The sequence below is a fragment of the Mastacembelus armatus genome, chromosome 3 (genome assembly GCF_900324485.2).
Source record: "Mastacembelus armatus chromosome 3, fMasArm1.2, whole genome shotgun sequence".
Classification (NCBI taxonomy): domain Eukaryota; kingdom Metazoa; phylum Chordata; class Actinopteri; order Synbranchiformes; family Mastacembelidae; genus Mastacembelus; species Mastacembelus armatus.
In genome coordinates this window covers 27591387-27608936 of record NC_046635.1, presented here as the reverse complement: position 1 = coordinate 27608936, position 17550 = coordinate 27591387, and the positions used below count along the sequence as shown (strand labels likewise).

The window sequence follows — 17550 nt, the reverse complement described above, 5'->3', positions numbered from 1 at the left end:
CACAAGAGCAGCTAGAGGCTTGACCTCTTACAAGTAAACAAGTATATTGTTGGTTTCCAAGATAGCTCTGGAAGTCTGGATTGTTTCCCTGATGGGAATGCATGTTAAATATGTGGTTATGTTCACTGTCTGTCAGCTGGCAGTGGGGTTGTTATCAGAGGAAGGCTTTTCTGATTCTATTTTGTTGGTGTGAAATATGTTTTTGTCATGTGAGAGCGAGAAGCAAGAGTCTGAAAGAACAGGTGCACACAGACGGAGTACGTTCTGGTGAGAAATGATGGTAAACACGGAAATCTTAGTTCTTGTTAACATCAGAGGGAAGGAAACATATGTCAATTTTAGACTGACGAAAGAGGAGAGTGGCAGAAATGACATGGATATAGAGACGGCAAACTGCAACTGAGGTCTCCTGCAGAGTTTTGCTGGAGAGTGTGTTCATTATACACCTTTGGACCTGCAGGAAAGTCCAGCATTAACATATTTTCAAAACAAACTCCTTCTGTAGGGAGTTTTCTCAGTCATGGCAGAGGATCAGCAAATTTAACCTTCAAATTACTGCCTCTCACTATGGGGCGTTCATGCAAGTGTCATAGAGGATTTCATCTCAGGCTCTGTTGTTATATGGTTACACTTGCACCAGAATGGAAAACATCTTGAATCAAAATCATTTAGCGGTAAAAAGCAGTATTTTGCAGACAGATTTATTATCAATATATTGTTCTATTTTCCAGGACACTTTTTCCTGCTTTTCATGACATTAAAAGGTCTCTTTGTGGTCGAGATCGTCCGGCTCCAGTGTTTGGAAGCCATTACTTCATAACCACAGCTGGTGAGGCCAGAAACCAAGACCTGGCATTCCCATTATTACCAGTGAGCAACTGGTTTGACCTTCTGAAGAAGTGACTTAGCTGTGGTCTAATGGGAAGCATGAAGCCTCATATGTAACACACAGCAGGGTGTTTATTTAAATGTTCAAGGAGGTCTAGGCTCAAATAAATATCATGTTAAATTGATAGCCTTCATTTAAACATCTCCGCCTTTAGTTTGTTTGTCTTTTTGGTTTTGCAGGAAATAATGTGAGACAAGTGAGCTTTACTGACTAAGCTGACTTGTGCAGTTTGAAGCTGTAAGTTAGAAGTTATTTGCTTTTTGGGTTAGGCCATCATCCAATGGGGTTTGCTCTTTTGTGGTTTCCTGTTAGAATCCTGAATTCAGACTGTGGCCCCATTTTTATCCAATTTTTGCAAAAGAGAGGTGCAATCAGTCTCAGTGAGTCGGCAGGGATGCTGTTGTCAGGGGCAAATTATGGGCTGTTTTAAGTGGTTTGTCATCATGGAACTGAACTCTGTGTTGGACGCCGTCAACTCAGGCCTATTGTGAGCAGCTGTGCTGCTGTAGTCACTGTGGTCTTTTTGAAGAGGTTGTGCACACGCACATATTCTGACCACACTGCACATGCACAGAGAGATCACACTACATACACAAAAAACACACATCATGTGACAAAACTAATGCGAAGATAATTGAGTTCTGTTTTTACTGCCTGCCCCTGAGGTACCTATCTGGGAAAGAAAAACTTCAGTGTTTACTGAACAGAGCCTGTGTTTCAGAAATGGTGTCTACTGCCCAGATTTGACTTATATCATCATCTAAACTGTACCAGAAACTACATGTAGTAATCAGGTAATTATTACAACCACAGCCTGCATTTCAGGTTTTCCCAGTGCTTTCTATGGTCTCAGCTCACAACCTGCTCTTCACAGTGTATCTCTAAACTCTGGGAAACAGCTGTTTCCTGGAGCTCTGATGGGATTTTTGTTTTTTAGGCCACTGACCCAGGAGGAGATTGCCCAGCGCAGGGAATTGGCTAGACAAAGACATGCTGACAGGATGGCAGCTGATCACTCAGGGACTACGCCACAGGAAGGCCAGTCTGTAACACTAAGCACAGGTAAGCACATCATCTGTCCACTCACCAGCACATTTTGGTTGCCCACCTTTGCAGGTCAGCAGCATTGTGTTGGATTTTATTTGCAAACAGAGTTTGTGGTAATTTTTAATACAATTTCTTTCCAATTCAGAGATGGTGTTAGTATTAAATGCTCAGTGGACTAAAATATTGTCTGTAGGAGCAGCATTTAATCCATGGGACATTAGACCTTTCAAACTTACATAGCCTCTTTATTCTACTGAGTACTGTAGAAAAATAGTAATAAAAGTGTTATACAAATAATACCTGAATAATATTTACCTGAAATTCCCTTCCAGAATTAATAAAGTTTATTTTATGTCATCTTCATATCATCTCAATAGTGAAAAAGGAAACAGCTCTTTGGTTCTCTGTGATTGACTCACACAAAGATTTTCGGTTTATTTTGTTGTCTTGTCAGATAAAATGGAGAATCTGACACTAAAAGACTCAAAGCCAGAGGAGGACGAGGTTCAGCGGGAGACTTTTATAGCATTTGCTCGGGTCTACAGCGGCGTGGTCAAGAAAGGACAGAGAATATTTGTGCTTGGACCAAAGTATGATCCTGCCCAGGGCTTGAGCATGGTAAACACACAGTTCACTAGCTCCTTCACACGTCTTGTGCCTGTGTAATGCATGTAATGTGCTATTGAAATAATGATTTGATATCCCAGTGTTTACAGTAAAGTGAATTTGTTTTTGCTGACTGACCCAGCCGGAAAAATATTTCTTCTCACTAATACAAGTGCTTTCACACCAGCCTAAGTGAACCAAGCCATTTGGGGAAACATGCCAGAGTTTATTTGCATCAGAAGAAACACATTTGAGAACAACTTATCAATTAAGCCCACCACGCTGAATTATACCACTGTTCAACACTGTATAAACACAGAAATTAGTTTCTGAACAGCTAATCATGATGACTGGTTGAAGTTGGAGTAGGAATGTTACTAAGGTTGAGGGGTGCACGGGACCTTGTTCTTCTCATGCTGATTTCTTCTCTCATCTCTGCTAGCTGCCAGAGGGTTGCAGTGCTTCAGACTGTGCGCCTGAGGTGCCTCATCTGTCCTGTTGTTCCATGGAAAGCATCTACCTGTTGATGGGCAGAGAGCTAGAAGAGCTGGAGGAGGTGCCTGCAGGAAACGTTCTGGGTAAATATGTTTGTTTCTTCTTTTTAGTTATTGTATCAATGTGTTTGTTATTCCAGGTCACTTGTGATCTAACTTGATTAAAGATTTTGGAATCAGGTGAACAGGCATTACAGATTTTAGTGTGCGTCATGTGGTATAGGGTTGTCAAGTAGGAGGAATTATTGTATTTCATAGAAGTCAACATTCTTCAGTTTTCTCATCATCACCTTTTAGGCCTACTGTGCCCTCTGTTCCATCCAGCTGAACAAATGTGTTCAGGCTGGATGATTATACTCATGCACAGTCTTCCTCTGACAGCCGCAGACGCTGTACTGTAATATATATATATGCATTCTTGACGTAACTTAGGGGTCGCTGTAGACATCTCCGTCTGCTTGGTTTATATTCCACCATCCATGCTTTTCATTTTTTCTCTGCAACATTTCTATGAATGACCACTTTCACTGCTCTTCCATGTTACAGCTAATTAAGCAGTATTTATACTCCCCACAGGCACCAGCCTCAGTGTAAAGATGAGTTTTCTGTAATGTGCATATATTCGTTATGAGCCATTTTTTAAGTAGCCCATGTGTACAGTAGCTCAGGCACTATTTAATACTGCTGAGTTCAACAGTAGAACTGCCTCCTGCTTTTATGCGCCAGTTATATTTACACTTTAGGTAAAGTGTCTTTTGATAGGTGATGACCTTATGGATGTGTCGTTTGCTTGATGATGGATTGTGAGTTTTGAGGGGTCTCAAACAGGCATATTTTCTGTCACACCTTTAGTGATGTTGGTCCACTCTGTATATGAAATGTCATGTAGAGATATGTATTCATGTATGTATTGATGCGAGCTCACAATGTTTCTTGCTACTTCAAGCAAAGTGCTGCAAATGCAAGTTCTCAATAAGATGATATGCCCTTGAATAAGTATTTCAGGTCTTTCTGATCCTTATTTAGCTTTGACTGTCAGCTCACAGATGGGCTGTAATGGATTTGGGAGTGGCCTGCACAGTACAGCTATAACAGAACCTGATCTGTGGTTTAGATCTAACATGGACAGACATTTTTAAGCATCTAATAATAATGAAGGTAATTAAGAACAAAATCAAATTTTCTTTCTAATACATTGGGTATATACAGTAAATCCTCCATTGATTAGGGTTAGAAACAGAGAATTAAGATATGTTAAGACAGCACATATATTCAGGTATCTGTGGTTGACTACTTTGGATTGCTGTAAAATTTTGAATGATTATTCCTTGTCCCCAGTGGATGATATTTCCGTCTCTTCTCCTCCTCTAGCACTTGTGAGTTTGGCATTGTAAGGTGCTGTATATATCTTGACAGATATTTGGATGTCTTGAAAATAACTTGCATACACAGACACGTTCTCACATGGTCTTACTGTTTGTCTATTGGTTTTTGGCTTCTAAGACTTTTTTTTTGGCGCTATAATTTCAGGCAGGATGTTTTTATCAGTATCTTTAACCATTTATTGCAGCAATGTGAATTTTTGTGTGATGGTGAGGCTCTGCACTTGGAATCCTATGGAACCCCAACTTACATTAGATTGTAGTCTAAAACCAAACCACTGTAAGACTTATAAAATATATATATATATATATATATATATATATATGTGTGTGTGTAGCCTTTTATGTGCTTCACATTTTTCTTCATTGGAAGTCTTTTTTAAAAGATAAATAAAAAAGGCCAACATTGACTCATCTCAACCTTCCTTTCCCCCTGATGATTCATATTTGTTGGCAGAACCTTTCCTCTCATCGAGCAGTGTTTTTGAATTCTCAAAGAAGCATTAAAGACACATAAAACACGACAGTCCTAGTTCAGTCCACCCAAGGCATTTATGCATCAAATGAGACTCTTTCTCTGTTGCTCTTGTCACTCACATTAAAATAAACCTACATTAATAAATAAAATTTAAATGGGAATGCTGATGTTTGGATTTATCTAAAAGCTTAAGTGCAGTCTCTTAAATGTCCTAGAGTGGCTGTAGAGTTAGTGTTGCATCTGACATTGAAGGCTTATTATGTCAGACTGGAAAAATTCATTCCTTAATTCACAATCTCACATTCCCATCACACTTACCTCAATTTCCCCTTAATAAAGGGAATTAATAAAGTTAACCTCATCTCACCTTTACATTACCTTTCCCTTACCCTTACCTTAAGAACTTTAACCTCATTGTCCCTCTCCTTACATGTAATCATTTTCTGTGCAATTGAGGTCCTCACTGCAGGTTGATACAGTGACATCTAATAGTTAGTAATGGTTAGTAATGATGAAACAGAGCATAGTCAGCTTTTCTCTCCTCTGAGATCCCAGTACATTCCACTGAGAAGCTTGATGATGAAGCAGAAAGTTGGACTAGCGGCAGGCACTGTGGAAACATTTTCTACCCTATGCAGAGCCACAAAATCACACTGCATCTTTCCCTGTGTGTCTGGGCCATGTGGGATCCATTACTCTTGTCCTGTTAGTGGACTGTGGGCAGGGAGGAAGTTACCAACACAGCACCAGTGTGTAAACCCCAATAGACTTGGCCTTGATTAGACCCTCATTATTAACTGATGATTAGAGCAAGTAATTGGAGGGAGAAAGATCTGCATACATACACACACATACACACACACACACACACACACACACACACACACACACACAGACACACACAGACACAGACACAATGTTCTTAGACCTATATACACTCAAACCATCATTTGATGTGGGGAAACATTATTTTCTAGATGACCACATGACGACACAACAATGCTCTATGTTTGTGTATATGTGTGTGTATCCAAGTGCGTGTGGGAGTGACACCCCCTCCATTATAGCTGTTTTAAACAAATACAAAAACATGCAGTCATACACACATAGAGGCAGACAAACAAACGAAGAGCAGCTGCTGTACTTTATTTTGCTGCTGTCCCTCCCATGTTTCCTGCCAGCTGTTGTTTAGGATGAGCTGTTTTAAATGATTTTTCATTGGTCGTGTAATCTTGGATTTTTCTTGAAGTGGTGTTACATGTATAGAAATGGCACACAAATTTCTTGTCAGTAGCTTTAAAATGCTTTATTACAAAAAAAAAAAAAACACCTGCATGTTTCATTCATCTCTCTCTGCCACAAATGTATTCTTATTACCACCAGATGGCATCAAAGTATTAAACACAATGTTTTTAAAATCGCACAAATTCATCGCTGGATGAAATTAAGATCAAATCATTAAAATCGTAAAGATAAATGCATAGATGATAATTGTTACCCAATATTGAAGTTCTCCTTAACGTTTTAGCAAGTTTTATCTTTTTTGGTTCTATGCAACACCGTTGACATCATCTTTGTCTTTAGTAGGCAGCTTTTTAAATCAAAATCTATTGGTTGAGACCCAAATAGAGCTAAAAGAAGAGTGACTGTTGTACTTAAGTTCGTCAGACCAGAAACACGACTCCAGAAAAAATGGTAATTTTGTTCAGTCTGTTGAATCTACTTGGACTGGTGACCTGTCCAGGGTGTACCCCTGCCTTTCACCCGAGAGAGCGCTGGGATAGGCTCCAGCAGATCCCCGTGACCCTGGCTTTCAGGAAAAAGCGGGTACAGAAGATGGATGGATGGATGTTGAATCTACTACTACACTGTGTGGCACTGCATGAGGCAAATGGCTCAGATACTGACTGGTTTTCGGACCCCCCCGGACCCCTCCAATACAGTAAAACTGCACATTTTAGAGTGGCCTTTTATTGTGGCCAGCCTAAGGCACACCTGTGCAATAATCATGCTGTCTAATCAGCATCTTGATATGCCACCTGTGAGGTGGATGGATTATCTCGGCAAAGGAAAAGTGCTCACTAACACAGATTTAAGACAGATTTGTGAACAATATTTGAAAGAAATAGAAATTTTGTGTACGTAGAAAAAGTCTTAGATCTTTGAGTTCAGCTCATGAAAAATGGGGGCAAAAACAAAAGTGTTGCATTTATAATTTTGGTGTAATTAGCCTAAAACATTGTTCTTGTCCAAAAACACATATTTATGAAAGATCTTTTAAGACTTAGTCTATTATGTACAAACTAGTGAGCACTGTGCATCTATGTATATATGGCATATAAAGGTGGAATACTTGTATATGAAAAGGGGTAGTACATAATGATTTATATAATTAAAAAAAAGACCTCAGCGAACTGGCAATAAATCTTTGACCAGTTTGGTGTAATATGACATATATTAGGGCTCACACACTCCGAAACTTGGAAACACACTGAGTACCTTGACAAAAGCCCTTTGTTTAATTCTCTTCAGTGTTGTTGATTAGTACCATACATGCAGCCAGATTTGGGATTTATCTGTGATTGCAGCTGAGGGAGAGTACACAGCCAACTCGTTGGTGTTTGATGGCGAGCTCAGCAAGGCCAACAGTTTGTCACAGGAGTGGAAGATGTGGGCAACATCAAACTCGCATCATCAGGGCCTAATGTGAAGCAGCTGTCTGAAAAGATGCAGCCACAACTCAAGTCATCTTAGGAAAAAGGGCTGAAAAAATGAGTCTGTGCGAAATGAATGATGCTGATTCAACACTGGGAGACTTTATGAAAACATTTGTTTTGCATTAGGCTTCTCTCTCAGCATGCCAGTGGTGACTAGTGACCCAGATCTTTAGCAGAACACACCGACTGAATGATTTTACTGATACCAACCACATCAGGGTGACGGCAGAGGCCAGCTGGGTTCAAGTCAGTGCAGCACAGATCAGATCATGAGTAATGACACTGTCACTTTTAGTGTTCGACTTGAGACAGTAGAACACTGTAAAGCACAACCAATACTCCATCACAGCAGAGTGTAGTGTTGCTTTTAACCTTATATCTGGGAATTGTGGCGTTTCAGATAAAAGTTTGTGCTTATTTTTAGGTAATAGCCTGGTTGCCCAACATTCCTCCTATAATAATAATCTATCATTTTGGAGTTGTTTTGCTGTTGCACTTATGGTCTGATTATTGAGATCAATTTCATCTCAGTGCTGTCACACAGGCGTTTACTTTTCTACTTATAGCTGAAACCAGTGAACTTTTTTTTTTTTTTTGACAAACCCACAGTGAGACTGGAGGATCAGTAGGAATTTTAACTGTAGTACCAAGGGGTGTTAAACTTAAACTTAAACCATAAAGACTGTCTAAAATTAAAATACATTTTAATTTGTATGTTATATATATTTTTTACTGTATATGTTGTGTTGAACACGTACAAATAGAATGAAACCTTGAGGGTTTGCAAGGTGGATGTTGCAAAGTTTTCATCCATCGATCCATCCATCTATCTCTCCATCTTCTTCCTCTTATCTGGGGCAAGGTCACGGGGGCAGTAGCCTAAGCAGGGATACCCAGACTTCCTTTTCCCTGGACTCTTCCTCCAGCTGTTCCCCGGGGACAGCGAGGCGTTCCCAGGCCAGCCGAGAGACATAGTCCCTCCAGCGTGTCCTGATTTTCCCCGGGGCCTCCTCCCGGTGGGACATGCACGGAACACCTCCCCAGGGAGGCGCCCAAGAGGCATCTGGAACAGATGCCCGAGCCACCTCAGCTGACTCCTCTCAATGTGGAGGAACAGCGGCTCTACTCCAAGCTCCTCCCAGCTGTCCGAGCTTCTCACCCTATCTCTAAGGGAGCGCCTGACCACCCTGCGATGGAAGCTCATTTCAGCCGCTTGTATCCGAGACCTTGATCTTTTCATAGGTGAGAGTAGGAACGTAGATTGACCGGTAAATCGAGAGCTTCGCCTTTCGGCTCAGCTCCTTCTTCACCACAACGGTACACCGACTGCATTAGTGCTGCCGATGCCACGATCCGTCTGTCAATCTCACGTTCTGCCCTTCCCTCAATCGTGAACAAGATCCCAAGATACTTAAACTCCTCCAACTGAGCCAGGATCTCTCCCCTGGTCTGGAGATGGCAAACCACCTTTTTTCGGTTGAGAACCATGACCTTGGACTTGGAGGTGCTGATTCTCATCCCAGCTGCTTCACACTCGGTTGCAAACCACCCCAACGCACGCTGGAGGTCCTGGCTCGATGGAGCCAACAGGATGTTGCGAGGGACCCAGTCAGATGCCTTCTCCAAGTCCACAAAGCACATGTGAACTGGTTGGGCAAACTCCCATGAACCCTCGAGCACCCTTGAGAAAGTATAGAGTTGGTCCAGTGTTCCATGACCAGGACGAAACCGCATTGTTCCACCTGGATCCGAGGTTCGACCACTGGCTGGATCCTCCTCTCCAGCACCCTGGCATAGACCTTCCCAGGGAGGCTCTGCAGTTGAAACACACCCTCCGGCCCCCCTTCTTAAAAAGAGGGACCACCACCCCAGTCTGCCAATTAAGGGGTACTGTCCCCAATTGTCACGCGATGTTGCACAGGCGTGTCAGCCATGACAGCCCAACAACATCCAGAGACTTGAGGTACTCGGGGCGGATCTCATCCACCCCCGGTGCTTTGCCACCGAGGAGCTTGCAAAGTTTTCATCGTGATTTATTTACCCTTTACAGTGGTGGAGCATAGCTAAGTGTTAGATGGTGGATGAAGGAGAGGAGGCATAAGACCCAAGTGCAGGACACAAGTTTATTTAAGCCTGGATCGACCAGGCTCGGGCAAAATACATTATATCCGCCACTCAGCGGGCAGGTGAAAACAATACAAGATCCCAAGATACTGTTACAAAACTTTAGGCAAAAACTAAAACTAGAGACGGCAAACAAACGAATGTTAAATGCATGTTAAATCTCCTCGAACAAACGAAAACACATGTAATGCTCCGACAAAGAACAAAGAAACTCAAGGGCCATAAATACCTTCAGAACAACTAACTAATTAACCCAGGTGAAAGAAATCATACTAACGAACACAAAGCTACCTATGATCAACATAGGAGAGTTTCACTTAAGTAGGAGTTGAACGCAGGAATACTGCTTGTAGTGGAGATATTCAGTATGTCATTGCTCCTTTTATCACAATAAAGGATATGCATTTTTTTAAATGATGGCCTTACTTCTGCGAGGAAGCTTACAAAAGAGAGGCAGCAGTTTCTTAGCCTAGATGAGTCTTGATTCGTCTTGTCGGGCATGTTAAATCTGTTGTCACATACTGATTAGTCTTAGTTGATTAAAATGTTGCTGTTCATGAATAGATTTGTCAAAGTCAGAAATGAATTGACTTTGAACAAAAATTGAACTGAGCCACCATTACTGCACACCAAACCTTCTTGTGTGTGCATGGCAGTAAGAATTTTCTATGCTCCTGACTCATCCATCTCTTCCTCAGTCGTCCTTGACACAGTTTCCAGTCCCAGACGAGCCCTGTTGGGATCCCTAAGCCACGAAGCATTCTCCACCTCATCAGTCCTCTGCGCTCCCCTCGGAAATTTATTGACCACCTCCTCCCTCATGTCCCCTCTTCTCATCTCCTTTTTTCTCCTCCACTGCTTTTCACTATCTTTCTCTATGTCTACCACTGTCTCTCTTTCTGGCAGATCTAGATTTCTTCTCTGCCTTTTTTCATAAACTGGAGTTTTGAAGTTCACTTTAACAAGTTTCTATGTCTCTTGGAGCAAATATGTAGTTATGACCAAAGAGATTGATGCATTGGAAGGAAAGGTAGAGAGATTTAGTCTTAATTCACAGTCAGTCCATGTCATTTTATTTACTCCACATGTCAGTGCAAAATTAGCAGCAGATTACCTCTTTCCACTTGGCCCTGACAGACTTATTGTCTGATCTTTCTTAAAAACTTTGACAACCCTTGACTCTGACCTTACAGAAAAGTGCCTGACAAGTGTCCTTGAGTTTTAACAGGTGTAACAAGATGAAAAGGTCTATTTGTACTTCCTTTACAGGCATTTTCATTAAAAGCTCTAAAAGCTGTAAATTTGCAAATGCACTAGAGTTCGAGCTTTTTGAGACCTTATTGGTTGGGTAAATCTGAAATCTTTTGTTTGTAGTGTGGATGAGTGAAATCATATGTATCTGTTCCGTTTTCAGATAAGAACATATTGAAAGCATTGTGAGTCCCCTAAAAAAAACTACCTGAAAACATTAGTATGCTACATGTCGTTAGCAACTGCAAATGTTATTTTCATATTAAGCCAGAACCTTAGGACAGTGAGCATTTACAGCATTTTACAACAGTAAATACAGCAAATGATTTACAGATGGCACTGCATGCCTCAAATCCACCAACACTCTGAACTACAAAAATGATTAAAAAATCTCAGACATTTTGTAACGACAACAAATGAAATTGCTATAAGTGTGCCTATTGCTCGCTGCTTAAGATATATGTCGATGTCATATTGTATATTATTGTGTATAATATTGTAGGGACCCATCAGTCTGGTGTTATCTGTGGTACTATGTGTGTAGTAATAGTATTGCTAATGGTATGTGTAGTGAGTGAGATTGTTAGTCTTGCTTGTCAGAAAGTGTTTCTTTTTAAACCTTTTAATCATCAGCAGGGGAAAACTAGGCTGTAGGTGGGTCAACTCTGAGCAGGGTAAAGTTAGAAAATCACTGGCCTATATCGACATCCTGCAGAGAGAGAGAGTGTGCGTGGGAGAAAGGGCAGCAGGGAGGGCATCTTCCTCTGGCAGCTGACTCCAGGCAGATGGCTCTAGAGCAAGGCAGCACAGCTCTCAAGGGTTTGCCCATGAATCTGTTTCCTGTTAAGCGCCAATGTTTTACTTCTGTATGGCAGTCACCAGGTCTGAGGCACTGATCCAGGACCTGAGTGACCTCATCCCACAGCATCACTGACATTTGGGATCAGCCATAACAAGCATCTTCCTGGCTCTGTCTCACTCAGCCTTTTCTATTGTTCAGTATGAGAACTGCTGGCTGCTCATTGTCATTCTTTGTCTGAGCCATGTTGTACAGGCATGCTTGCAGCATTGACACAGCCAATAGATGGTGTAAGTGAGTAGTCGTAGAGCATGGCTGCTTCACTTGTCTGGCTCTAATGCTCCACACAAAGAAACCAGAAGAACAAAGGCTGACATGGGCTGTAACAGACCCAGATCTAGTTACATTAGGCAGGATCAGTGTTTTACAGATGTGTCTTGAGCACAGTTCTGATTTAGTGAAAGACTCTTGTGAAAAATACAATACAAATAGGAGAAACAAAAGCTTGACTGGTACAAAATGTCTGAACAAACAAAGCATCATTTTTGTTTTTTAGCTTAACATAATCATAGAAACATTACATTTTAAAGTGTGAAAAGTTTTTTTTTTTTTTTTTTCATTGCACTCCGGAGGATTAATTATGTTCCTACCAGGTTCTGCCTGGACGATCTGCCACTCTTGAAACAAAATGAGGGTATCCTGACTGATCTGCATCCCAGGACAAATGTGTAGTCTTTACACATTTAGCTTCCCATAGCCAAGTTAAAGATTAACTGGATCCCAAAACAGAGAGGTTCAAATAAACAATCACTGCTCTGCAAATTTGTCACTGATGCAGAAACAGAAGCAGTCTTGGTCTCCTACCACAAGGCAAAGTTAATTGGACATAGAATTATAGTGCTTAGTTATGAAGAACTTATAAGAGCATGTTTTTGTTTTTCTAAATTCAGCAGGAGACTTTTGTTGCATGTCATTCCCCATCTCTCCCCCTCTCAGTTCCTGTAAGCTCTTTGTTGTAAGCTTTCTAATAATAGTGTGTACTCTCTCTGGCACCACAATGAAATTGATACATATCTCTAACAACCTGTGTGGGTATAAGTGACTGAATTGATCACTGCATGAATTTACACATGGATTAATGGTGTATGTGTGATGGAAGTCTGTCCAGGATGCAGATTAGTGAAGAAAAAAACTGCCTCGTGCTTGATGTATATATAAAAACACCCACACACCTCAGAGGGTCTCAGTCGTGCTCTAAGCAGAAGGTTGTGACAATAAAAGTTGCCTCAACTGAAGCTAGTTTACAGGTGACTCACTTGTCATAACGCAGGGCTCTAATTAGACCTACTTGGAGCCTGAAATGTGTGGTTATTGTCTTGGTGTTCATGAGTCAGACCCCCAGCTTTCTAAAAGCAAAGATGAGTGTGATGCAAATGTTTTGTTCACTGCCCAGTCATGTTTGATGTATGTTGGACTGCCAGCCCCCTCACCATCTCCCCCATTCTCTCTCAAGTGGATCATGGTTTAACCATGAGGTGTTCGGGCAGACGAGCTAATTCTAACCTGAACCCTTAAAATAAATTCTCAACCCTCAGACAGGCCTTCAGTGTTCTGAGGATCAGCCATAATGTTCTCATTTATAGTGCAAACCTTTAACAAAGGTCTTCATATAAGTACACAGGCAGATGTAAGCTGAGATGTCTTCTTTGATTGAGTTTTGGAAAATCAAGGATGGATGTTGTATTTTTCCATATTATTGTCTGAATATTATATTGCTGACTATCTGGGATCAGAAATACACTTTTTTAAATAGGCGTGAGTGGAAGTAGCCTGATCCAGCACTGTCTTCACTGGACCTGAGTATCTCAGTCCTTCAGTCCTTCTGCTTGGGAAAACAAACATGAAATTCAGACACACCAGACAGTGTTCTATGAATCTATGTTAAGCCTGTGTAAAGTAAGCAAAATCAGGCATTTTTCTTTTATCCCATATAAGATAAGATGATTTTGATCTGTCATTAACATAACGGTCCATTCTGTCTTGTTAGTTGTTTTATATGTTTGTGTTAGTTGTAGCATTATGCCTCTAATAGCAATAAACTAGCAAATCTAGAAATTGCATCTTGCAATGACAGACTAGAGGCACACTGACCTGAGCTAACCTTGTGTTGAGTAAAACTCTGGGATTTCATTTCCAAAAACTGACTGACCTACTTTAACTCTGGGTCAGTCACTGTGCTAACTTACTCTGGGAACTTCACCTGCTTGGCAGACTTTCTTTAATAAGCCCCGAGTGTTTGTCTCCTCCCATCCTGTGGAGTCTGAAGGAGGATTCAGGCATGCTATTAATTTTTCTCATTGATATGTTTGATACCAGTGCACATATTGAAAGTCACTCATTTGCAGAAGTTTACATCAGGAGGGGAAATCAAAAATTTTTATTTAAGAAAAATATCCGTAGCACCTTTTGTAATGTAATGATTTTGCCCAATAGAGTAGCTCTCCCACTACTGCCAGTGCATTCACAATATGGTCATATTTAGGCTTCATGAACATGCCCTCACACACACACACACACACACACACACACACACACACACACGGCTTTCTGAAGCTTAAGTGGGACTTTCCAGTGGGAGGGAAATTCCATAGGATGTTAAAAGAGAGCAGATTTCTGAAGCTCTGGCCATGTACCTAATAAAACATGATCCACACAGAACATTTAACAATTTCCAGTTCGACATTATGTTTATTGCTTCTCAGGCTGCTGTTTTTCCAATGCTACAGCGCTTCTTAAAATATTTTTTGTAAGGTGACAAAAGTAGAGCCTAATTCATGCCATATATCCCTCCCTGTGATGCTTCCTAATAATTACTTCTTTTGTTGCATTCATGTACCACATAAGGAACAAATGTCAGTCCCACTTTATTTGGTCCAGCCCTGGCCTCAGTCTTAAATATAAATTAATGAGGAAATCATATAGATTCAGTGGATGCAGTTTTTTTTTTTTTTTTTTTTCCTTTCATACATAGGGCTTGGCTATAGTACTGGGGAGGACATAGACACCCCTGTGCAGCAGCGTTTAAATAATTTATCACAGTTACTGCTGGTAGAAGTGAATACCCTCCACTCTTCACTAGATATGAATTCACACTGGATTTTTTTTTTTTTTTTTTTTTTTTTAAAGCATTTGTTTAAAAAACCCATACAAACATATGACAAAGTAACACAGGATATCCTCACATTTAAGAAGCTGGAACTGACAAATGTTTGGCACTTGGCACTGAACGATTAATCAGTTATCAAAATAGTTGACCACATAATTAACAAAGTAAAACAGTAGCTGTGTTGGGGGGTTTCTGAGCTTCAACAGTGCTTGTATATTTGCCTTCTTTATTCTGCTACACACACAAAAAAAAAAAAACAGTTGAAACCATCCAAGGGCCAAAATTCAACCTGTGTAACGATCAGGACAGATTACGCTCAGCTTGGCATAGGAAAGGAAGAATGCAACTGAGTTACAAAGAAAGACAGTATCTTGAGAGTTGATTCATTCAAAAACTAGGTGCAGACTCTTGGGGCAACATGTATGTAGAAAGCATATTGCAGGATCAAACAGCATGAAAGATTTTTTTTCTTTCTTTTAACATCAGTGCTACTATACTTTCTGCAGGCCTCAGGTCAGCAGAGTTAAGAAAAGATAACTGGGTTGTGTTTATTCCTGAATGCACTGGCCTCTGTTTTCAGAACCATTAAAATTATTAATGCCATGCACAAGGTAATGGCAAATGTCTTGTTTTTTCATGTTTGTAATTCTGGGCTGTGTGAATGTTATGTTAGACCTACACATGTATTATGTCTTCTGGTTTATGCTTTTATTGCACTTTTACCATTTTCTCAGTTTTATGCAGTCTGTCAGTGGAATTTTTTAGCACTGGGGCTCCAGGGACATAAAGGTTGGCCATTCTGTACACCTTTTTGGTCCAGACTGAGATATTGCAATGATGAATGGATTGCATGGACTTTTGACATTCATGACTTTTGTGAGTTTTTTTTTTTTTTTTGTTTTTTCCTCTAGTGCCACCATGAGGCTTGAATTTTTATCTTGTATGCTCATCAAGTCCTAATTTCAGTTTGTCCAATACTGATTTATGACTGAATAACTGCAGAACTAATGACATGAATATATCAGTGTGATGAGATTTCTCCTAATCATCCAGAGATACAGTATTGGTGATTACAGCCAATTTATAAAATGCAGTCTGTGACAAATAACATCTTTTGAGAGTACTATGTTTTGATCTAAGTAAAGCCCCATGTGAGTAATACATCAATATTAAGCTGAATCTACACTGAAAACAGCACAGATAAGAGATCAAGCGATCTTGCACATGTCCCTGTAGCTCTCTTTGTGTCATCCTTCATACCTCCTCTCCATCTTCATTACCTTGTCTCTCCTTCATTCATATGTGTGTTTTGGGAGACAGTTTTACTGGCAGTTGGGGGTGGGGACATAAAGAGGATGGGAAAAATATCATCTTTATATAACCAGACTAACAGCCAACTGTACTTGCGGTTAGAGGAGATGTTTTCAGGCTTGAGTCATCCTTAGCTCTGCAGTCCGACATAACCAGGCTTGGTCCCCAGGGTGTGTGTGCATAGTGTGTGTGTGTGTGTGTGTGTATGGATATCTTTTATGTGTGAACATATTTGTGTGCATTCAAGCAGTTCAGACTGGCCTCAAGTTTGGTCAGTTTAAAGTGTTTACTAATCAGCATGTCTTCTATTTACAGTATATCTTAGTTACACATGTGAGTCCAGATTCTTTAAAAGATCAAATACATTTCTGAAATAAATTGTTTTAACAAGCTTCAAGATGCTATGGTCTTATACATTTAAAGGTCTGCAGATTTCTTTGTTCACTGCAGAACTGGTCTAATAGTAAAATACATATCCTGGATAAGTTTCCTGCTGGCATGATTGTCTCATGTCTTGTTTCAGCAGCTGTGTTCAGCTGGAAAAGGGTTTATAACCTTTGTATCTTCCTTTAATATTTCCTCAAATTCCTAATTTATTGAGGTAATTTGCTTCTTAACGCCTACATTAACTGTTCATATGCTGAATTTGTGTGTGTGTATCAGAATTATTGTTGAAAGCTGGAAATATCTACAGGACTACACAGCTTATTAAGCATATAATTAGGTCGGTAAAAGTGATAAAGTTTATTGAATTACCAATTAAAATGTCAGTGTCAGTAACACATATCACCTTGAACACATATTTAAACATACTGTAAGAACAATGCACATTCAGACTGAGAGAAAACATTATTTGTATGTGACCGTCCCTAGAAAAAAAGGTTTAGTTTCTGTTTTTCTGACATATTATTTAGTGCAGAGGTTACTGCATGTCTGCCTCTGGCCATGCTTCTCTGCAGGTCAGCCAGATTAAAGTATGTGTAAGAGCTAGTCAGAGTGTGTGTCTGCTTGTTTTCCAATGAAACACATTCAAAGGATGCTTTGTTAAGACCTGATGAGAGTTGTCCAAGCTGCAGCTCTGCTTCAAATCAGGTCTGGTGTGTGTCTGTGAGCAGTGGTTGTGCACTGGTCATGCTCCCATGAGTTCATTTTTTTTCTCTTTCAGTTTTATTGTTCTTTGTTGGATTCAAAGGCCTCAAGGGATCGAGTCACCTTAGAGTAATTACAGTGTCAAGTTACACAGGAGGTGGCCCACAATATCCTGCATCTGCTCTAACAGTCAGCCA

General features: G+C 40.4%; 1 protein-coding gene across 2 annotated transcripts in view; it reads left to right on the top strand.

Moving 5' to 3' along the window:
- efl1 (elongation factor like GTPase 1) overlaps positions 1–17550 on the top strand; it is a 54650-nt gene that overhangs the window by 13270 nt on the left and 23830 nt on the right. For both annotated transcript variants that reach the window (XM_026294281.1, XM_026294282.1), the window contains exons 13-15: positions 1827–1951; positions 2391–2554; positions 2985–3120. In XM_026294281.1, the coding sequence (XP_026150066.1) occupies positions 1827–1951; positions 2391–2554; positions 2985–3120 (425 nt within the window). The remainder of the gene's footprint in view (positions 1–1826; positions 1952–2390; positions 2555–2984; positions 3121–17550) is intronic.